This window comes from Rhinolophus hipposideros (genome assembly GCF_964194185.1).
Source record: "Rhinolophus hipposideros genome assembly, chromosome: 17".
Taxonomy (NCBI): Eukaryota; Metazoa; Chordata; class Mammalia; order Chiroptera; family Rhinolophidae; genus Rhinolophus; species Rhinolophus hipposideros.
In genome coordinates, this window is record NC_138063.1 from 56,798,672 (window position 1) to 56,822,720 (window position 24,049).

Consider the following 24,049-nt stretch of genomic DNA (forward strand, 5'->3'; position numbering starts at 1 on the left):
TTTTCTGTCTTTTTTTCAATTTATATAAAGATAATGGTATGATTTATAACTATTTTAGATAGTCAGGTTGGATGAAATACGATTTGTGAAATTGTTTGCTTGTTTATTATCTCTAAGTGAGAAACAATAAACAAGTAAACCTTTAGAATATAAGCTTCATGAAAGCAGGGTTCATATCTCTTTCAATGAAACTGCTGTTTCATTGCTGTTTCTACTGTTTCTAGAACATTGCTACCATACAGTGGGTGCTTAATAAGCAAATACTTGCTGAGGGAAAATGGGTTGGAGTTATGGTGTCCTTGGCCAGTCTATTTCCTCTGGTCCCCATGTGGCTGCACTACTAGCGCCTCCTCTTTATGTGTGCCAGCACCCATTCTTGTCATGTGGCCCTTTACCACAGTGTGCATTGGGACATTACCAGTGGAGACTGTCTGATTCATGCAGATTCATGCGCATCGTACGTCACTGATCACCCACACCTACATGGATTCTGGGACCATTCAGTGCTCTCCTCCTTCTGGACACATACCTCAGAGGACTGGTGCATGTCACAGAGTCTACTCAGAGATGTGGGGAAGAAGGGAGCAATGTCCTGTGGTGTGCTGGTAAATGTTTAACGACTGGCTTTCTTCCTCAGGAAGGGCCCTGATTTATAGCATTTACTGACTTCTGTGGCTTTTTAAGCCAAGTATATATATATTTTTTAAGCCAAATGTATACATATTTGATCTTCAATTTATGCCATGCTGTAGAACACTTATTGTAGTCAATTGTATTTGAATTAAAAAAATCATTAGGTTTCAAAAACCAAAAACAATGGTCGTGACCAATTTCAACCTGCTGTCATGAAGTTAACCAGCTTGCAAATTCCCTGAAAATTTAAAAATTAGCTCTTGTGGGACAATTCCAGCACATCATTGGGACACCCAAATCTTCTTTCCATGAACATTCACTCTTGAGTGCCAGCTCCATGTCCCTATGTGCCTCAGCCTTGTTACCCGCTTATACCCAATCACATTCTGCCTCAGCCTTGTTACCCGCTTATACCCAATCACATGTCCCACCAGGACCCCCTGTGCCAGTAATTTGAGCAAGAAGTGGGCACTTGGCTGTGCTGTGGAGTTTTCTCTTGACTTTCCAATACATTGACTCATTACAGGTCTTAGTTGCTATGTCTGTAAAAAAGGAGTGAGCCAATGAACTTTAAGGGCTCTTTCCCTTTTAAAATCAGGGGTTTTATATCTACAATCATACTAATTTGTAACTCTCTCAAAATGGTCTCTCTCTTCTTGATTTCCTTTTTTCTGTCATTCCTACTCAAGTTCTTCCACTGACTTGAGATCAGAACTCTTTTTTTCTTCTTTAACTCTGTTCTCTCCTTTTTTCCACACTGCCAAGGCAGCATCAGACAAAGCTTGTTATTCCATGTCACTGCTGCTGCTGCAGGCCATTGTCACTTCATGACCCAGGGCTTGCTTCCCACTCCATTGTGATCCCTGTGACCTTCCAAAAACACCGCTTAGGTTCTTTCCTGGCTCAGAAACTTTCATCAATTCCCACGATTGTTTGAGCCCTCTGCCTGACTTCGAAGCTCCTTTCAGTACCAGTCCATCCAAGTCCACCTTTCTAAGCCACACCTTCCAAAATGAATTTAGGGCTGTTGACACAGTGGTCTCTCTATGTGCCTCTTTTTCCCATGCCCAGCGCAGCGCTGTGCAAGATGACTGCACAGGCACACCTTCTATAGGACATCTTGCTTTTGCTGAGTGACATCCTGTTTGGATCGCTCATTTTTGTCTTTGATTCTCTCTCTCTCTCTCTCTCTCTCTCTCTCTCTCTCTCTCTCACAGATTTATTGAGATGTGATTCTTATACCATATAATTCATCCATTTAAAGTACAATTCAATGGATTTTAGAATAGTCACAGATAGGAGTATATACAAACATCATCACGATCATTTTTAGAACATTTTTATCACCCCACCCCCAAATCCTTTTACCCTTTAGTTATCATTCCCTGGTCTCTCCATTTCCCCAAGTCCAAAGCAACCACAAATTCCTTTTGTTGTTGTCTCTGGAGATTTGCTTATTCTGTACATCTCAAAAAGTAGAATCATACAGTGTTTGGCCTTTTTTGTCTGGCTTAGTTCACTTGATTTAATAGTTATAGGTTAATCCATTTTGTAGCATATGTCAGTACTTCATTCTCTTTATGGTCAAATTATATTTCATTGTATAGATATATCACATTTTATTTATCCATTCATTAGTTGATGAACATTTGGGTTATTTCCATTTATTGGCTATTATGAAAAATGCTGATAGTAACATTCATGTACAAATTTTGTGTGGATATATATTTTCTTTTTTTTCCTCCTCTTAATATGATTCTTTGTTTTCTTTTATTAGTTTCAGGTATACAAAACAATATAATTATTAGACATTTATATACCTCACAAAGTGATAACCCCAGTAAGTCTATTACCTATCTGACACTGTACATAGTTATTACAATATTATTGCCTATATTCCCTTGTTGTACTTTATATCCCTGTGACTATTTTTTAAAATTATAGTTGACATTCAGTATTATTTTATATTACTTTCATGTATACTGTGTAGTGGTTAGACATTTATATATTTTATGAAGTGATCCTTCCGATAAATCTAGTACCTATCAGACACTATACATAGTTTTTACAATACTCATATTATTGACTATATTCCCCATACTGTCCTTTATATCCCCATGACTGTTTTGTAACTACCAATTTGTACTTAATCCCTTGATATTTCACACGTGACCCCCTAACCCTACTTTTATCTAATAACCTTGAATTTATGTTCTCTATCTATGACTCTGTTTCTCTTATTATTATTTTTCTTTTAAGTTTATTGGGGTGACAGTTGTTAGTAAAGTTACATTAATTTCAGGTGTACAATTCTGTATTACATCCTCTGTAAATCCCATTGTGTGTTCACCACCCAGAGTCAGTTCTTCTTCCATCACCATGTATTTGATCCTCTTTACAGTCATCTCCCACCCTCCAGCCCCCTTACTGTCTGGTAACCACTAAACTATTGTCTGTGTCTATGAGTTTTTGTTTCTGATTTGTTTGTCTTGTTCTTTTGTTGTTTTTGGTTTATACACCCCATATCAGTGAAATCATATGGGTCTCTGCTTATTTCAATTAGCATCATAATCTCAACATCCATCCATGTTATCACAAATGTTCCTATATCATCTTTTCTTACCGCCGAATAGTATTCCATGTGTATATATACCATAACTTCTTTATCCATTCATCTGTCAAAGGACATTTTGGTTGTTTCCATGTCTTGGCCACCATAAATAAAGCCTCAATGAACATTGGAGCACACGTGTCTTTATGGATAAATATTTTCAGATTTTTTGGGTAGATACCCAGGAGAGGGATTGCTGTGTCCTGTTTCTGTTTTGTTTGATCATTTATTTTGTTTTTTAGATTCTACATATAATTGGAATCACATGTATTTGTCTTTCTCGGTTGGACTTATTTTATTTAGCATAATACCCTCTAAGTCCATCCATGTTGTTACAAATGGTAAGAGTTCATTCTTTTTTATGGCAGAGTAATTAATACTCCTTTGTATAAATGTACAATTTTTTTATCAAATTGTCTATTGATGGGCATTTTGGTTGTTTCCGCATCTTGGCTATTGTAAATAGTGCTGCAGTGCATATGGGGTGCATATGTCTTTTTGAATTAATGTTTTGGATACCTTTGGATAAATATGCAGTAGAATTGCTGGGCCATAAAGTAATTCTATGTTTATTTTTTTGAGGAACATCCATACTGTTTTCAATAATGGCTGCACCAATTTGTAAACCCATCAACAGTACATGAGGGTTCCCTTTTCTCTATATCCTTGCCAACAGTTATTGTTTGTTGATTTATTTATACTGGACATTCTGACAGGTGTAAAGTGATCATGGTTTTTATTTGCATTTCTCTGATGATTAGTGATGTTGAGCATCTTTTCATATGTCTATTGGCCATCTGTATGTCCTCTTTGGAGAAATGTCTTTTCAGGTCCTCTGTTCATTTATTAATTGAATTGTTTGTTTGGTTTTGAGTTGCATGAGTTTTTTTTTTATGAATTTTGTGTATTAACCTCTTATCAGATGTATCATTGGCAAATGTCTTCTGCCATTCAGTAGGATGTATTTTTGTTTTGTTGATGGTTTCCTTTGCTGTGCAAAAACTTTTTAGTTTGATGTAATCCCATTTGTATTTTTTTTCTTTTGTTTCCCTTGCCCAAGGAGATGTATCTGTAAGCATATTACTAAAGAAACATATCTGAGTGTTTCTTTGTTAAATTTTCTTCTAGTTTTATGGTTTCTTACATCTAAGCCTTTAATCCATTTTTATTTTCTTCTTCTATATGGTGTGAGAAGGTGGTCCAGTTTTATTTTTTTGCATGTATTTGTCCAGTTTTTCCAGCACCATTTATTGAATAGACTGTCTTTACCCCGATGTATATTCTTGCTTCCTCTGTCATAGATTAAATGACCATAGAAGCATGGATTTATTTCTGGGCACTCTATTTTGTTCCATTGAGCTATTTGTCTGTTTTTATGCCAATACCATGCTGTTTTGATTACTGTCGCATTGTAGTATAGTTCAATATCAGGTAGTGTGATACCTTTAGCTTTGTTCTTCTTTCTCAAGATTGCTATGGCTGTTCAGGGTCTTTTATGGTTCCATATAAATTTTAGGATTATTCTAGTTCTGTGAAAAATGCCATTGGTATTTTGGTAGGGATTGTGTTGAATCTATATATTGCTTTGGGTAGTATGGACATTTTAACTACATTAATTCTTGTTATCCATGAGCATGATGTTTCCATTGATTTGTATCTTCTTTAATTTGTCCCTTCAATGTCATAATTTATGAATACAGGTCTTTTACTTCCTTTGTTAAATTTATTCCTAAGGTATTTTATTTTTTTGATGCAATTGTAAATGGGATTGTTTTCTTATTTCTGTTTCTGATAGTTTGTTATTGGTGTATAAAAATGAAACTGATTTCTGAATATTAATTTTGTGTCCTGCTACTTTACTAAATTAATTTATCAGTTCTAATAGCTTTTTTGTGGAATCTTTGGGGTTCTCTATGTATTGTATCATGTTCTCTGCAAATAATGAGTTTCATTTCTTCCTTTCTAATTTGGATGCCTTTGATTCCTTTTTCTTGTCTGATTGCTGTGGCTAGGACTTCCAGCACTATGTTGAGTAAAAGCGGTGAAAGTGGACATCCTTGTCTTGTTACTGATCTTAAGGAAGATATTTTTAGCTTTTCCTCTTTGAGTATGATGTTAGTTGTGGGTTTGTCATATATGGCCTTCATTATGTTCAGATAAATTCCCTCTATTCCCACTTTGCTGAGTTTTTATTATAAATGGATGCTGGATTCTGTCAGTCACTTTTTCTGCATCTATTGATATGATCATATGATTTTTATCTTTCATTTCGTGTCTCATGTTAATTAATTTGTAGATATTGAATCAACCTTTCATACCAGGGATAAATCCCCCTTGATTGTTGTGTATGATCCTTTTAGTGTATTGCTGAATTTGCATTGCTAACATTTTGTTGAGGATTTTTGCATCTATGTTCATCAGGGCTATTGTCCTATAGTTTTTCTTTTGTAATGTCTTTATCTGGTTTTGGAATCAGGGTGATGGTGGCTTTGTAGAGTTAGCTTGGGAGCCTTCCCTCCTTTCCCTCCTCTTCAATTTTTTTGGGAATAGATTGAAAAGAATTAATTCTTCTTTGAGTGTTTGGTAAAAGTCACTTGTGAAGCCACCTAGTCCAGGACTTTTGTTTATTGGTACCTTATTGATTACTGATTTGTTTTCATTAGTAGTTATCAGTCTTTTCAGACTTTCTGTTTCTTCTTGATTCAGCATTGGAAGATTATATGCTTCTAGGAATTGATCCATTTCTTCTAGATTGTCCAATTTGTTGGTGTATAATTGCTCATAGTATTTTCTTAAATGATTTGTATTCTGTGGTGTCAGTTGTCACTTCTTCATTTTTCATTTTATTTATTTGGGTCCTTTCCTTTTCTGTTTCCTTGATGAGTCTGGTTAAATGTTTATCAATGTTGTTTATCTTTTCAAAGAAGCAGCCCTTGGTTTTGCATTGCTATGAATTTCCCTCTTAGGACTACTTTGGCTGTGTCCCATAGATTTGGGGTCTTTGTGTTTTCATTTTCATTTATTTCAAGGTATCTTTTAATTTCTTCCTTGATCTCATTGTTAACCCATTCATTATTTAGTAGCATGTTATTAAGCCTCCCTGTGTTTGTGTGTTTTTCAGTGTTTTTTTGGTAAGTGATTTCTAGTTTCATATCATTGTGTTCACAGAAGACACTTGATATGATTTCCGTCTTAAATTTACTGAGATTTGTTTTTTGGCCTAACGTGTGTTCTATTTTGGCAAATTTTCCATGTGCACCTCACAAGAACATATATTCTGCTGATTTGGGGTGAAATGCTCTGAAAATATCAATTAAGGCATCAGGTCTAATGTGTCATTTAACAAGCAGTTCCCTTATTTAACAAGCAGTTCCCTTTTGGCTTTCTGTCTGCAAGATCTGTCCATTGTTGTCAGTGGGGTGTTAACGCCTCCTACTGTGATTGTGTTCCTGCGATCTCTCTTTATTTCGGTCAATGTTTGTTTTATATATTTAGGTGCTTCTATTTTGGGTGCATAGGTGCTTACTAGGGTTATATCCTCTTGTTGGATTAATCCCTTTATTGTTATATAATATCCTTCTTTGTTTCTTATTAGAATTTTCGTTTTAAAGTCTGTTGTTGTCTGATACTAGTATTTCAACTCCAGCTTTATTTTTTGTTTCCAATTGTGTGAATTATCTTTTTCTATCCCTTTACTTTCAGTGTATGTTTCTTTTCATCTGTAGTGGGTTTCTTGTAGACAGTATACGAGGTCAGACGGTTAAGTTGCAGTGATATGGCTAACCATTTTTGATATCAGAAGGATTATTAATTATGAATTTGTACCAACTGGACAGACAGTTAACCAAATTTACTATTTGTTGAAAAGGCTGTGTGAAAAGTTAGACGCCCTGAACTTTCTGCCAACAATTCATGGGTCTTGCATTGCGACAATGCACCAGCTCACACGGCACTGTCTGTGAGGGAGTTTTTAGCCAGTAAACAAATAACTGTATTGGAACACCCTCCCTACTCCCCTGATCTGGCCCCCAATGATTTGTTTCTTTAGCCAAAGATAAAGGAAATATTGAAAGGAAGACATTTGGATGACATTCAGTATATTGAGGGTAATACAATGACAGCTTTGATGGCCATTCCAGAAAAAGAGTTCCAAAATTGCTTTGAAGGGTAGACTAAGCGCTGGCATCAGTGCATAGCTTCCCAAGGGGAGTACTTCAAAGGTGACTAGTGATATTCAGCAATGAGGTATGCAGCACTTTTTCTAGGATGAGTTTGCGAACTTAATTGTCAGACCTTGTATGTATGGGTCTTGTTTTCTTTTCCATTCAGCTGCCTTATGTCTTTAAAATTCTTTTATTGTTTTAAGATTTTGATTAAAATACAGCTTACATACAATATTATGTTAGTTTCAGGTGTACACAATAGTTATTCAACATTTGTATACATAAAGAAGTGATCACCATGATAAGTACAGTACCAGCTATCACAATATTATTGACTACATTCTCTGTGTTGTGCATTATATCCCCATGACTTGCTTGTTTTATACCTGGAAACTTGGAAACTTGAACCTCTTATTCTCCACTGTTTTTCCCCATTTAAAATTTTTTTTTAATTACAGTTGACATTCAGTATTATTACATATTAATCTTAGGTGTATAGCATAGTGATTAGACATTTATGTAATTTAAGAAGTTACCCCCCGACTACCATAGCATGCACTTGGCACTGTACACGGTTATTACCATATTACTGACTGTATTCTTTTGGCTTTACTTTACATCCACATGAGTATTTTGTAACTACTGATTTGTACTTCTTAATCCCTTCACCTTTTTCAATCTGCCTCCTTAACCTCCTCCCATCTATTACTCTGATAGAGCTATTACCCATCTGACATGATACATAGTTATTACAACATTATTAACTGTATTCCTTATGCTATACCCTACATCCTTATGACTACTTTGTAATAACAAATTTGTGCTTCTTAATCCCTTCCCCTTTTTATCCTCCACTAACTCCTTTCCATCTGGCAACCATCAAAATGTTCTCTGTATCTATGAGTGTGTTTCTGTTTTGTTTGTTTATTTTGTTCTTCAGATTCCATATATAAGTGAAATTACATTGCATCTCTGTCTCTTTCTGACATAGTCCACGGAGCACAACACGGTTCAGGTCTAACAGTGCCACCACAGATAGCGAGAGCCCATTATCTTCCCTGGCCAAACAATATTCCATTGTATACATACTTGTATATGTACCACCTACTCTTTACTCATCCATTGATCGACATGCAGGCTGCCTCCCCATCTTGGCCATTGTAAACAGTGCTGACATATGGATGCACATGTCCCCTTGAAGTAGTGTTTTGGTTTTCTTCGGATAAACACCCTGAAGTGGGATTACTGGGTCCTACTCTGTCTCTTGTTATAGCCTTTGTTTTAAGTCTGTTTTGTCTGGTATAAATATTACTATGCCCGCTTGTGTTTTGATTGGTTTGTTTTCATTTTCGTGAAATATCTTTTTCCCATACCTTTCCTTTCAGGCTATGTGTGCCTTTTGATCTGAAGTAAGTCTTTAGTAGGCAGAGTATGTAAGGGTCTTATTTTCTTATCCATTCAGCCACCCTATGTCTTTTGATTGGAGCATTTAGTCCATTTATATTGAAAGTAATTGTTGATAGATATGTAGTTAGTGCCGTTTTATTAATATTTTTGATCTTTTTTTTTTTTTTTGTCTTAAGGAAGTCTCTCTAAGATTCCTTATAATTCTGGTTTGGTGTTGATGAACTTCTTTAGCTTTTTCTTCTCTGGGAAACTGTTTATCTGTCCTTTGATTCTAAATGATAGCTTTGCTGGGTAGAGTAATCTTAGTTGTAGGTCCTTGCTTTTCATCACTTTGACTATTTCCTACCACTGCCTTCTGGCCTGCAAAGCTTCAGTTGAGAAATCAGCTGATAATCTTATGGGAGCTCTCTTGTAGGTAACTAGCTGCTTTTCTCTTGCTGCTTTAAAATTTTTTTTCTTTGTCTTTAACCTTTGCCATTTTAATTATGATGTGCCTTGGTGTGGGCCTCTTTGGGTTCATTTTGTTTGGGACTCTGTGCTTCCTAGGCTTGTGTATCTATTTCCTTTGCTGGTTAGGGAAGTTTTCTGTCATTATTTTTTAAATTCCTTGCTCTCTCTCTTCCCCTTTTGGTACCCCTATGATGTGAATGTTAGTATGCTTGATGTTGTGCCAGAGGTCCATTAAACTATCTGCATTTTTTCTTTTTTTTGGATTCTTTTATCGTTTTGCTGTTCTTTGTGTGTTTTCTGCTACCTTAATCTTCTAAATCGCTGACGTGATCCTCTGCTTTCTCTAATCTGTTGTTTCCCTCTAATGTATTCTTCATTTCAGTTATTGTATTCTTTATTGCTGGCTGTTGTTTTTATGTTTTTCTATCTCCATTTTAAGTCTCCTGTCTCCCTGTTGAAGTTCTCCCTGAGACCATTGAACATCCTTATAACCAGTGTTTTGAACTTTGCATCTAGTAGGTTGTTTGTCTCCATTTTGTTTTTTTTTTTTGGAGCTTTGTTCTATTCTTTCATTCAGACCTGTTTCTTTGTCTCCCCACTTTAGCTGCCTCCCTGTGTTTGTTTCTATGTATTAGGTAGAGGAGCTATGTCACCCCATCTTTGTAGAGTGGCCTTATGAAGTAGCTGTGCTGTGGGGCTCAGTGACAGTCTCCCTGGTCACCTGAGTCGAGTGTTCCAGGCGTGTCCTTTCTATGGGCTGTGAGTGCTTCCCCGTTGCAGCTGAGCCTTAGCTGCTGTTTGCACATCAAGGGGAGGGAATTGGTCCTCAGGCTGATTGGTTGTGAGGCCTGGCTGTGACTACAGTGGAGGAGCTGTTGTGCGGGGCCTGATCCTATGAAGCTGGATTGACTTTAACAGGCTACTGGTGCCTCTCTAGTCTACCCTTTGCATGTGTCATCCTCGGAGTCAGCCGGTGATTCTCTGGCTGGGTCTGAAGCTAACCACCGGGTGTGCCAGTCCCGGGGCCTCCTACGAGGGGCCCCAGAGCAGGCCAAGTTTAGTCTCAGCCTGTGCCCTGCCAGGGCCACAGCAATCTGCAGTGGTCACTGCCGCGCCTGGCTTGGAGATGCCTTGAGAGGCCAAGCCTCAACCGAGGCCGCTGTCACTTGTTCCGGGATTAGGGTTGCTCAGCCAGCGGTATGGGACATGCTGAAGCCAGATGCTGCTTATTTGGGTTTTGTGAACCTTTGAGAGATTTTAGGAAAGTCCACAGCATGATCCAAAGCAGGCTGTTTATACGTAAAAGCTACGAGAAGTGGCTTGGCTGGGCCTGCAAGTTGGGTGTGCAGGGTCTCAGGGAAACATGGCAAAGGAACGGGTGTTAGCAAGTTTGATGGAGACTCAGATATGGCTCCCATCTGAGTTTCACTTTGGGAGTAGGGAGGGTTTAACAAAGAAACAATGGCTTCCGGCAGCTTCTATGTCTGGGAGAAAACTGCACCTCCAGCCCTCACCCTGAAGTTAGACAATTCACTTCCTTCTCATATGTCCCTGGCATCTTTCCAGTTGCTGCCCCTGTGCTGGAGTTCAGAGCGAGCGAGTCTGTCAGCGAGTAAGGCTTTGGGCGGGTCCTTTAAGAGTAATACCTGAGACTCCAGCCGCCCTGATCTTACTCAGTCACAGTCTCCGCAGGTTTTCACAGCCAGAAATTATGGAGACCTCTCTCCCTGGCACTTGTCCTATGTCATTAATTACCTGTTTGATTTACATCGATCTTAAATACTAGAGGGACACAGTTATTATAATGTTTAGTTGCTAAAAAAATGTTCATGGTAAAAAAGTAAAACGCTTAAGTGCCAAAGTGAAAGTCCTGCCCCCGCTGCTCCTGCCCCAACTCGCAGGACTTAACTTTTGTGTTTGTAGCCTTGTAGCTTCCACCTCTGAACAGATACATATATTTGTGTGTATGCATATATGTGAAAATTCAAATGCGTATTCACATTTGTGAATGTACATATGTGTATATTGATGTATTTATATTTGTATGTCTGCATTTTTATAATTGTGTATCTCTTTTTACAAAATTGAGATATGACTTTACAAATCAGCAGTGTAAGAGGTCTGACAACTAAGTTTGCAAACTTGTTACAACAATATTGTTAACCTTTTTTGATGTCAGAGGGATTATTCATTATGAATTTGTACCAACTGGACAGACAGTTAACCAAATTTACTGTTTGAAAGTGCTGAAAAGGCTGTGTGAAAAAGACGAAAACAACCTGAACTTTTTGCCAACAATTCGTGGCTCTTGCATCACGACAACACACCAACTCACACGGCATTGTCTGTGAGCGAGTTTTTAGCCAGTAAACAAATAACTGTATTGGAACACCCTCCCTACTCACCTGATCTGGCCCCCAGTGATGTCTTTCTTTATCCGAAGATAAAGGAAATATTGAAAGGAAGACACTTGGATGACATTCAGGACATCAAGGGTAACATGACAACAACTCTGCTGGCCATTCCAGAAAAAGAGTTTCAAAATAGCTTTGAAGGGTGGACTAGGTGCTGACATCAATGCCTAGCTTCCCAAGGGGAGTACTTCAAAGGTGATTATATTCAGCAATGAGGTAGGTGGCACTGTTTCTAGGATGAGTTTGCGAACTTAATTGTCAGACCTCGTACTCATACATCCTTCCATGACAGCTACATGTCTTACCTCATTCTTTCTTAATGGTTCCACAATATTTCATTGGAGGTATACACCATCATTTCTTTAACCAGTTCTCTATTGTTGCATATTTATGGTTTGTTTTTTTTTTGCTATTCCAATGCTATTATGTACATGTGGGAGCACTTTTCTCAGCTCCATCCTGGAAGTGGAGTTTTGGATCCACCTCTGGCTTTTGTCTTAAAGTAATTTTTAACATTTCCCCTTCACTGTGCTTTATGATGTCTTGCACATATTAGGCACTTAATGAATATTTATTGAAATGAACACTTAAGGGTTTTCATTCGGGATTTATCCCTAGCTTGGTATTTCATTTCAGTAAACTGTTTTATGATACCCTCATGCCTATTTCACTTCCTCTAAAATGAATGAAAGTTTTAGTTATCTAGTCTTCGTTAAAGGGAACTAAGGTGAGATGAGTGAAGCAGTGTGGTGATTGTCTGCTATATGTGTGATACTGGGGGTTACACAGAGGTGAGTAAGAGGAAACCTCCGCCATCAAAGTATTTACAAACCATCAGAATGAGGCAGGTAGGATGTGTCGTACATCCCTAAGAGGCACACATGTGTTTTAATGGGAGCATTAAGGAAGGGGAGAAATGCTACCTAACTTGGGTGCTAATGTGTTTCCCCGAAAATAAGACCTAACCAGAAAATAAGCCCTAGCATGATTTTTCAGGAGGACATCCTCTGAACATAAGCCCTAATGCATCTTTTGGAGCAAAACTTAATACGAGACCCGGTCTTATTTTGGGGGGAACACGGTATCAGGGAATACCCCACAGAAGAGGGGACACTGAGATGCCCTTAAAGGAAAGGTAAGATTTGGACAGGTGGAGGTGTACCAAGGGTAGGCGGCTGCTGGTGGTTCTTGGTGGAGGAGCAGTGTAATGAATTCAGAGAGGGTGAGAAAAATGAGAACTCAAATTCCACTGGTTGCAGGGTGAGTGCAGGGCGCAGCCATAGATGAAGTTGGAGAGCCAGCAGGGGACCTGCTGTGCTTGGCCCAGAATCCAGAAGGGTTTGATAGTAACCTAGTAGGCACTGGACCATCACAAGAGGCTTTTGAGTGAAGTTATATTATTGGAGTTGGTCTTGAAGAAGCGGTGTCAATGGTCAGTCTGAGGCATCAGTAAAGGAGTCTTTATTTCCAGAGGTTTCTGTGATATAAATTTTTGCCTGTTTCTTGTCCCATCCCTCAATTCTTTCCTTAGCTGTCTGAAAATGTGGTTAACCGCATGAAGGATTCCAGCCAGCCTTCCAAAGTGGGCCAGCTGACTTTTCCTCCCGCTCCTGCACCTTCTGCATTTGGCACCTCTAAAGGCCTGGAGAAAGGTATGCGGATTGCAGTGATGCTGTGGAGAGCGGAAGTAGAGTGTCTAAGGAATGACAAATCATGTTCCTGTCAAAACACGCTACTGTGGCTCCTGTTTGTTTCTGGGTGATGTAAGCAACTCTTTTCTGATAATTGCTATTCAGGAGAGTGTGGCTTCTGTGCATGACAGACTCTGTCTAGTATAATGAGAGCAGCACAAGTTAGTCACAGCTTCTGTGATGGGGGCCAGACTCTTTTCCCTTACTGTTTCAGCTTCTCTGTATGTAAAAAATGAGGTGCAAGGGCTTGCTTTGACAACTCCGGTAAGAAGTTGCTTTTAAGGATCCATAAGTGAAGCATAATCCTTACTGTTGGTATGGCTCAAAGAATGATAGGGATTTACGTGAAATGAGCCAATTGGGGGGAATTGAGTCAATGACTTTGGCTTCAACCTCAGCACCTCGTACCTAGCCTTCAGGTCCTGGTCCTGGCCTGGCTCCTGGACAGTTCACTCTGGGCTTTTAGTAGGGCCTGTTACCCTGCACCTCCCAAGAGTTCCTCTTCTTGTACCCACGCTGGGCTCAAAGCTGATTTATTCCCTACTTTTTTGTGCCCATTGCAAATGAAGAAATTTGTCCTTTTCTCTAATAACTACTTTCAGCAAACATAAAGGAACAAAAAAGTTTAAGAAAGGAGGAGTAAGGTACAAAATCGTTAGAATATTACAAACTAGAAAAGTCTTGTGGCACTGCTCTTCTACTCAATGAGTACATGTTTACGAGAATCTGGGTCATAGCTATCACCTGTAACTTAATATGTATTTTTTTCACTGATTGACTGAAGGAGCCATGGCACTGTGGAGTGTAAACTCTGTCTCACAGTGGATAACCGTTCACTGTATTGTGAGTGGCCTCGCATTAGAGTTGTCTTCTCTGCCGATCTTTCCTATTAGGTGATAAGATCGAAGGCAGGAGCTATATCCTGTCCACTCAGTATTTAATGAAAGCTTGCCAGGGATCAGGATGAGTGCTTCATGCTGGGATACAGCGACAGGTAGACTGGGATGCCTCTCTATGGCACACACAGCTCTAGTTAAGGAGCCAGATGTATATCCCTGTAGATTACATGTATCATGTGATATTGCAACAGTAGAAGCATGCCCAAGATCCAAGGTAGCACAGAGGAGAGAGTGACTTATTATTTTAGGGTAAGGCTCCCTAAACTGGACTTCTGAACTGGATTTTGAAAGAGTAGTGGTAGATGGACAGTTCAGGCATGGTGAACCGCATCAGCAAAGGTCTAGAAGTGGCACAGCCTGTCTTATTTGGGGACCTTGAAACAATTTGGTATCTCTGGAGTACAAAGTAGAAGGAAAGGAGAGGTGTTAGGACCATGCTCAGGGGCCAGGTCCTGGAGACCTCCATGCAGTGGCCAGAGAGCCGCTGGCTTTGTCCTCATGGCCAGGGTGGCAGCCAGGCCTTCGACACCTCTCCCCCTGTAATGTCTACATTAGGGCTTCCTGAGGGTTAGAGCAAATCAGTAGCTGGATTTGGACTCATCCTGAGATCTTTTTGAATATCTGTCAGTGAAGGGGCTGAGTGAGGTTCTCAAAACCCACATAAGATGCCCCCTGTCCTTTATCAGAAGAGCTAGCTCCCATGCTCTTTAGCCAACTGATCAGTTGAAGTGAGTCTAACTTAACCTAATGCACTTTAATAAACAGCATTAACTGTTGAGAGGGAGAAGTGGTGAAAACAAAAATTACCAAATTATGTCATACACACATCAGTTTTAGCTTTGGAAGATAAAAGAAACACTTGTTTCAATTTTGGTAAGTTTAGCAGTTTAAGAAGCAAGAGTAATGGCTCATTTGCCATTTGGTTTTAGTTTTAACAAAGTATTTTGTTCTTTAAATGATGAATGACTTGTGAGTTTCTGAATGCTGAAGAATAGCATAAATGGACTGTCATGAAGTTGACTGATTTTAAATATTTTTGCTTTTAAAACCAGTGTTTGCTTTTATTTTAGGGATGGAACAAATTAGAAAAAGAAGTTGAAATTAGATCCTTATGTTACACCACACCTCAAAATAAATATCAAAGGGAATAAAAGATTTAAACGTAAGAATTGAAGCCATAAAAGTATAAGGGTACATAAAATACAATAAATAGGCTTTCTAAGCACTACATTAAGTGAAGAAACTCTAAATTCTGAAGAAAAGTGGGTAATATAACTGTAAGAAATTAGAGACAATTTAGAAAAAATAAATGAAACATGAATGATAAACTAGGGAAATATGACAGGCAGTATTAGTAGTCTTCATATATAAAGAGTTTTTAAAGATTCTTAATAGAAAATGTACACAAATGAACATAAATATGTGATGCGATTCTCAACTTTGCTAATGATTAAAGATACACATATTAAATAATGAGCATTACCAAGGAGGCAGGGAAGTGGTCAGGCTTGTACAGGGAAGGTAAGAGTGTGGATTAGTGCTATTTTCTCTACAATGAATAGATATATAATTTCTGTAGTGATAAAAAGCAAAATTGTATAAAAAGCAAAAATAAATAGGATAAATTATACCTCAATAAAGCTGTCATAAGTAAATAGGAACAGGGAGACTTAATGTCAAAATAAGATTGGGCAGCAGTATATGATTTTTCATTCCCAGTGGAGAACCTGGCATGTTACTGTGGAGCATTTAGGTGTGCCCTCCTTGCAGACCAGGGCATCGCCATGCTCTTCTCTCTGTGAGAGGGCATCTGGGAGTGCGAATCATAGGATAATTACTTTTGGAAATGACTCCCTGAAAGGTTGAGTGTTTCAGCCTCTGGAATTCAGCATGCTTTAAAAAGGCCTTGGGAGAGAAATGGCAAATCCTCATATATTCTTTCACAAAGCTTGGTTCTTCTATAATACTTTGTGCGTCTTAGTCGCTGCCTCTTTAGAAACCTGTGATGGAGGTGTACAATATTTGGCCAAGGCCAGAGAAAAGTGTTGAACTTTGGCTGAAAGTTTGGGAAGGATAAAGGCTGGGGGAAGGAGGAGAACAGAACCAAGTGGTGGAGAGAGTACAGTGAATTGGATTTGCCCAGAAAGTTCATGACCATCAAAAGGTAGACCTACTATAACCATGTAAAGGATGCAATAATATTAGAGGTGATACAGGTTAAATGATCTATAAAATATCATTGACATGAGGTATTTTCCCCATTCAGGATTATAAATCTATAGAATGCGGTACTGAGGGAAACAAGATTTAAGGCACCTCCTCTCCCCTTGCCTCCCCTATGCTGAAACCCAGACCCCAGAGGCTGTCTTTCAGCATGAAGCAGAGCAGTGGTCCCTCAGTTCTTCCTGGCCTGTGTTTAGGAGATGACCTAAATTTCAAGTAATTGTAGGGTGAGTAGGGACGGATTTGGAACACTGCACTCAAATGGCTCTGTCTGCTGCCAGCCGCAGGCAGTAAGTGGTCCTGGTGGGTGCAGAATAAGGGAGTGGAAGGCCTTCAGGCTATCCCTCCTCAGACTGGCTAGATTAAGGATGTGTTCTTTGTCCATCCCTGGGGGTGCACTTCTGAGCCCCTTTCCTAGATGCCTTCGCTTATCCTGGGGTGCTGCTGACAGGACTTTTCTTTTCATCCCTTTGCAGACTCTAAACTGCCCAGGTCAGAATATGGTGGTAGCCGGCAGCCCTCAGGGGTGGAGGAGGATCTCAAGAGGTGAGCAAGAGTGCCCACTCACCCCTGGCTCTGCACTCCAGCTGAACGCTCTTTCCTTAGTGGGTACCTTTCCCCGGCCTGAAGGCCCGAGAATTTGTCTCACACATTTTTTCTTATTTAGATTGCCTGTCAACCTTATGGTATAGGTGGCACTGGTCTCAGTTAAAAGATGAAGAAACACCAAAAGGGGTGTGCGGGAGTTTATTGCTCATGTTCTTAAAAATTCACTTGAAAAAAACCAGGACTAAATAGTTGAGTGTCTGAATCTTCTGTGCCTGTGTGTGCATGTAGGCATTCTTTTAGCGATATGAAGGAAAAAGGAGTCTTCACAATTCTAACTAGTAGGCGAGATGGACTGGCTCCAGGATGTTGGTGACTTCCCGTCAGCACAGGCCACAGCACCAGAGAGCCAGCCACACCACCAAAATGGGACTTGTTTCTCCTGCCCTGCTACTTGTAGAGCAGTGCTTAAGGCACAGATGCCACCCAGGAGTACAGGTTAGCATCCTCATTCTGCCACTTACTGGTAAAGTGTCCCTGGACAATCACTGTGGCTCCCTAGGCCTCTGAGAAGGGCCTAACTCGAATACCTCTTTCATCGGAATATCGTCGTGCTTAAACATGTTAATGCATATAAAGCATGCACAGTGCCTGGCACACAGAGTTCTCAGTGAATGCTAACAGTAGTTGTTATTGACCAGCTTCTTCAAACCCTTGAGAATACTGGCCTCTGTGACAAAGGACCCAGTGAGTTTATTTAGGGGTGCTGTGTTAGCCACCGTTGGTTTGCTCCTTCTAGTAGGTCAGCCATGCGGATCTTTTTCCATAGTCATGAATTAAGTCCCACATTCTAAAAATCTAACCTCCTTAATCCTAAGCGGCCTCTCCAAGAATAACAAACTTGAACCCTTTCTTTGGTACTTTTAAACCGTTGAAAAATGTTCAAGTAATACATACTAATGAAAGACTTAGAAAATATATGAAGTGAAAAAAAAAAGCATCATTTCATGAAAACCACTCTTAGTATTTTGGAGTTTCTTTCAAATATCTCTTTGCCCTAGTTTAGGATTATTTTTTCAAAGTCATATAATTTATATTTTGCTGTTTTCACTTAATATTATAATTATTTTTCATTTGTTATACCTGCTTTATAAACATGTTTATTGCTAAAAGTATTATTTATTGGTTCTCAATTTTAGATTCAACCTATAGACAAATTATATAATGAATATATTTTCTAATTATGATATAATATGTATCATTGTGTGATTATACCAGATTTTCTTTAACTTGACCTTGATTGTTGTACATTTCAGTCATTTGCAGTTTTTTTAGCCCTATTATAAATAATACTGCTAAGAGTATCTTAGTACTAATAACTTTTTTTTCTTAGGGTTATTTTATTGTGCAGAAAGCCCAGAAATAGATCAAAAGTTAACACACTTAGAATGAAGAGTTACATATTCAGAACAAAGGGCTGGTGTTATCTAAAACCTTCAGGTCCTACTTCCCGCTCACTCACCCATTGTGAAGGAATGGCTAGTGCACGGTTGAAACCCAGCTCCCAGAATCTCTCATTTGGCTATGGCTGCGTGTTTCCTCACCTGGTGGTCAGCTCTCCTTCTGTTCCTAATGTGTATTGTCATGGCTGAGAAAGTGTCACTGTATCTTTTTGCCTGGGGGATTGTCACTGTTGCCTGACCTAGGGGTTGGATGAAGTGTGGGCTTTCACAGTATTCTCTCTGGCCAGCCTCAGAAATCCATTGGCCTACAGATCCCAGTTCCCTGGCCAGCTGAAGTGAGTGCACAAACTTCTCCTTGGCTACCTTCTGCCAATCATTCCATCTGCACCTGCTTCTCCTATCCCTTTCCTGGCACAGGTATAAGCAGGAAAAGACTACAGTCCGGGATGATCTGTTCCAGGCCGTGATGAGGGAAAGAGAGGCAGCCATGAAGCATCTGAGTGCATCCCTGCATCCGGGGGAGGGCAACATTGACCAGGAGAAGCGGAAGTCAGCCCTGCTGGTGAGTGCAGATCTTCCTGAGCTGGCCTTTGGTGCTCTCACGGCACAGGGAAGCAGAGGTCAGGCCTGGGACCTGATCTTTCTGAAGCCCGGTCTCTGCCTGCCCACCCAATGTCCTCCAAATAACCTCTGTAGAAAGGGTGTCTTTCTAGGGACCCAGAACTTGGGTTCTTCTAACCCTGGACCTGACACTGCTATGCTTCGCTGTTTCTGGCTTGTGTTTTCATTCACTGGGGACCTCAGGTCTATCCCACGAGGGCTGGATCATTTGACGGCCTGGTCCTGCTCTGAAACTTGACAGTTGTAAGTGCTGCTGTGGTATGTGTGCCAGGAGGATGTGAAAGGAGAGGACTGGGGCTTGGAGCCGTGCAGTCAATGAGATGGAGAGCATCATTTGTAGAGTCAGGCAGCTTGGTGTACACCCTGGCTCCCTAGTTGCTGCCGTGAGCCGGTCCTCCAGCATCTGTGAGCGCTGGTGCAGGATTAGGATGTTTGCACACAGTGCCGTCCAAGGGACCAGAGGAGGGAATAAGCAGCTGCAGTGATTGTGCGCCACGCCAGGTCATGACGTGCCGCAGGCTGTATCTAACAACACCAGAACTCTAGAAGTGCCCCAGGCTTGACTAATTCAGCAGCTCCCTGGTGTCTTCATGGACGCCAGTTCTTCTCCTTCCACTCCGCAGTCCTCAGCATGCCAGTGCATCCTCAGACCAGTTGTCCCCACAGCTAAGTGGTGGCTGATACCGCCCTCCAGGTCTTGTGCAGACAGGACAACTCTCAGCAAAAGGAGAGAGGCTGTGTTTGTTCTGTCAGCAAGGAGAACTTTCCCGGAAGCCTCCAGCAGAAGTCCTGTTAAATCACATTGGCTTAAATTGCACCATGTGCCCATGGCTAAGTCAGGGTTGGTAGAGGGAACAGAGATGGGATCACTGACTGGAGCTGGGGCTCTTTTCTAGTCCCATTTGAGAGGTGTGTGTGTGGGGGTCGGCATCCAGACAGAATTAGGACTGACAGTAATTAATAATTCTCCCAATTCCAGTGTATGGGGGTTTCCCCGTACACATCCAAGGAATTCTTCAATAGTAGCTGGATATCCTATAATTCAACTCAGTTCTGACACTGTTAGTGACGTAAGAAACATCCAAACTTGTAGAGAAGTTTAATGAGTTTATTTGAGCCAAACTGACGACAATTGCTGGGAAGCAAAATCTCAATGAATTAAGAAAATGCTCTGGAGTGTGGCAGTTTTGCAGCTTATTTTATACACTGGAATCAAAGGAGGAGATGCAAGGAGGGTTACATGAAATCCATTGGTGGTAGATTAAGGGGGTGGGAAAGCAAAGTGGGGAAATCGCTGGGATTGGATAAAAAGTAAAATGGAAAGATATACACTTCTTTTACTCTGGTGGGTACAAGATAGTTAACATTTACAACACATAGAGGTGGTATTCTGGGAGCAAGATAACAGTGAGGGGTTCTGTGGTCTCACTCTGGTTTGGTAGGTTGTGCCCTGAGGGGTCCAGAAAATGGGATTACTCTGACACTCTAAGGGTTATCTTAGATGTAAAAAGACAGTAGACAGTCTCACTTAAGGTAAAGATTGACCTTTGTCAAGGAAGCTACAGGCCCAGGATGTGACTACGGGCCATGACCCGCTTTTAATTAGGAATTTTTATGTTCAGACCACTCTGAGTTTGTAGGGCCTGTCATGCTGGCCTCTCCCGAGCTTGTCTGGTTTAGTACGTGGTCCCTTTTTGTGCCACACTTTCTACCTGGAGATAGCATCAGACTCCACAGGTTAAGGGCTTAGTCCCACAAAACCTTCTTCTTGCCTCAGATGCCAATTGAAATCTAGTGCTTCTAACTGACTGACTATAAATCAGAAATTCCCATGACCACATCCTTAGGTTTGACTAATTTGCTGATTAGAGCAAATTAGAAACATGTTACTAGATTACTGGTTATTTTAAAGGATGTAAATCAGGAACAGCCAGATAGATGGAGGAGATGCGTAGGGCAGGATATGGGGAAAGGGCGCAGAGTTTCCATGCTCTCTCCAAACATGTCACCCTAAATCTCCACGTGTACATCAACCCAGAAGCTCCCCAAACCCGCTCCTTTTGGGGTTTTGTGGGGCTTCATTACATAGGCATGATTGATTAAATCATTGGCCAATGATGATTGAACTTAACCTCCAGCCCAGCCTCCCCTCCTTGGAGGTGGTAGTGGGGATGTGGGACTAAAAGCTTCAACTCTCTAATCACATAGTTGGCTTCACTAGCCACCAGCCCCCATCCTTGGGTGCTTTCCAAAAGTTATCTAGTTAACATAACAAAAGATACCTTTATCAGGCTCATCACTTAGGAAATTCCAAGGGTTTTAGGAGCTCTGAGCCAGGAATAGTGGAAGAAGACCAAACTTTTACTTCTTATAAATTGTGATATTCTGGCAAGAAGGGGGTAGGGTGGGGGAAGGAATGGCCATAGCAGCATATAATAACCTCTGCTTCAGGGGCCATGGGCTTTGCGACCAGGAGCAGCCTTGTCCTGCTTTAGGTGGGTGGCTTGGGTGCACTGTGCTCCATAGAAGGAAATTAGATACAATATGAGATCACCACTCAGGACTGTATCTTCTCAGGAGGGAAAGGCCTCTGCATAGATGTTCAAAGCATGCAGTAAGCACATAAGAAATGCTGATTGAAATAGGCCCTCTGGGAAATAACGAACAATATAGGATCCTTGTTCTTGGGAAATTTAAAAATTCCCCATGTCTAGTGGGGAAGACAGACTTACACCAAAAACTTGGAAAAAGCCCAAATTGGTTATATTAAGTGTGAGATGGAAATAAAGACAATGTGCTTGGGAATGCAAGGGCACTGGTGTCAGCTGCTGGAGGAGAGAGCATTTGACCTTCTCAACGAAAGAATATCAGCCTAAGAACGTCTTAAAAGTTTATTTGACCCAAACTAATGACAAATGCTGGGAGGCAAAATCGAAATGGATTGAAAAACAATGGTTTGGAGAATGTCAGTTTTGCAGTTTATTTTATGCATTAGAATCAAAGGAGGAAGTTTACATGAAATCCTGGTGATAGATTAAGGGGGTGGGAGAAAGCAAAGTGGGGACATCTCTGGGATTGGATAAAAAGTAAAACGGAGAGACACACACTTCTTTTCATTGGTGGATACAGGATAGTTAACATTTACAGCACATAGAGGTGGTATTCTGGCAACAAGATAATAGTGAGGGGTTCTGTGGTCTTGTGCTCTGGTGCATGGGTGAGACCTGAGGGCTCCGGAAAAGAAGATTACTCTTACATTTCTGTGGACGGAAAAGGGGCCACATGGTAAACCTGACAAGCTCAGGAGACTGAAAATAACCACATAGGATGGTGTGAACATAAAAATTCCTAACTAAGGTGGGCCATGGCGGGAAGTCACATCCTTGGCCTGTAGCTTCCTTGACCAAAGTCAATCTTTGCCTTAAGTGAGGCTGTCTGTTGTCTTTTTGCATCTAAGATAACATACCCTTGGAAAGTCAGAGTAATCCCTTTTTCTGGACCCCGCAGGGGGCACAACCCACCACACCAGAGCAGGAAACTACAAAATCCCTCATTGTTATCTTGTTCCCCAAATACCATCTCTATGTGCTATAAAATGCTATTAACTCTCCTGTACCCACCAATGTAAAAAAGTGTGTGTCTCTCCAGTTTGCTTTTTATCCAATCCCAGAAATTTCCCTGCTTTGCTTTCTCCCCCCCCCCCGCCCCCCCACTTAACCTACAACCAATGGATTTCATGTAACCTTCCTCCTTTGATTCTAATGTATGGAATAAGTTGAAAACGGCCATTTTCTGGAGCATTTTCTCAATCCGTTGAGACTGATTCCTGACAATTGTTGTCAGTTTGGCTCAAATAAACTCTTAAAAGCATTCTTTTAGGCTGGATATTTTTTTGTTGACGTTTCAAAGGTATGTTATCCTAGATGCAAAAAAACAATAGACAGGCTCACTTAAGGTAAAGATAGACCTTTGTCAGGGAAGTTGCAGGCCTATCACATGACTACTGGCCATGACCCGCTTTAGGAATTTTTATGTTCAGACCATCCTATGTGGTTACTTTTGGTCTCTGAGTTTATAAGGCCTGCCATGCTGGCCTCCCCTGAGCTTTTTGACTTTCGTATGAGCCCTCTTTTTTGTCTGTAACCTTATTCTTGAGCGATATGGAGCCCCAAGTCTGAGGGATAGCTGGGCTGAGACAGGCAGGTGTCAGGGAGGTGATGGGACACAGTGAGAGAAGAAGTGAGCAAGGTGTGAAGGGAGAGTAGAAAAGGCCTTGACACCTTGAGGAGTTAATACACAATGTAGCCCACAGCAACTCTGAAACCACAGAGGATTTCCAGAAGTTCATAAAGGTGGAAATGACGTGATTTGACTTGTGGTTTTAGAACCGTGTGGCATCCTGGTGAAGAATCAGTTGATGCAGAGAGAAACTGGGGTGGGAACATGGTTTTTGAGGGCCTTGTAGTTAGTCTCTGAGGTACAGGCAGGTTTTCATCACCCCTCTGCAGGCAGCTGGACAACCAAGTCAAAAGGACCCTGGTCCTGGAGATGAAGGGCTAATTAATATTGTTGTGGCACGGAATAAACCTCTGGTCATTCACAAAAGGTGAAAGCATTCACCTTTTTATTAAAGTTAGGAAGAGAGAAAATGGCAGTGTCCAAAGATGATGGCTGCCTCGGGTTGTAAGGAGAGAAACACTGGCAGGAGGTGAAGTGGGGGGTAGCTGGGGCGGGGTCCAGAGTCTGAGAGTGGACAGCTGCACCTAACTTCAGGTTAGTTTTCTCTTATATAGGAAAGGGGGAGATTTAAGGACTGACATCCATTCTGGGATTTGGTCTGGTTGAAGATGATGTTATGTCCGGACTCCGGCCTCGGCCCCAGCGGCCTGAGACTTTAATGTGTCACCAGCAAAAACCGCAAGAAGTTG

General features: G+C 40.7%; 1 protein-coding gene across 3 annotated transcripts in view; it reads left to right on the plus strand.

Annotated features, from left to right (window-relative positions):
* Nucleotides 1-24,049, plus strand: part of PLXNA1 (plexin A1) — a 394,709-nt gene that overhangs the window by 23,764 nt on the left and 346,896 nt on the right. For 2 of the 3 annotated variants that reach the window (XM_081078527.1, XM_081078528.1), the window contains exons 2-4: nucleotides 13,210-13,330; nucleotides 16,968-17,037; nucleotides 18,918-19,062. The exons of the other annotated variant lie outside the window; for it this stretch is intronic. In XM_081078527.1, the coding sequence (XP_080934653.1) occupies nucleotides 13,210-13,330; nucleotides 16,968-17,037; nucleotides 18,918-19,062 (336 nt within the window). The remainder of the gene's footprint in view (nucleotides 1-13,209; nucleotides 13,331-16,967; nucleotides 17,038-18,917; nucleotides 19,063-24,049) is intronic. 3 annotated transcript variants of the gene reach the window in all.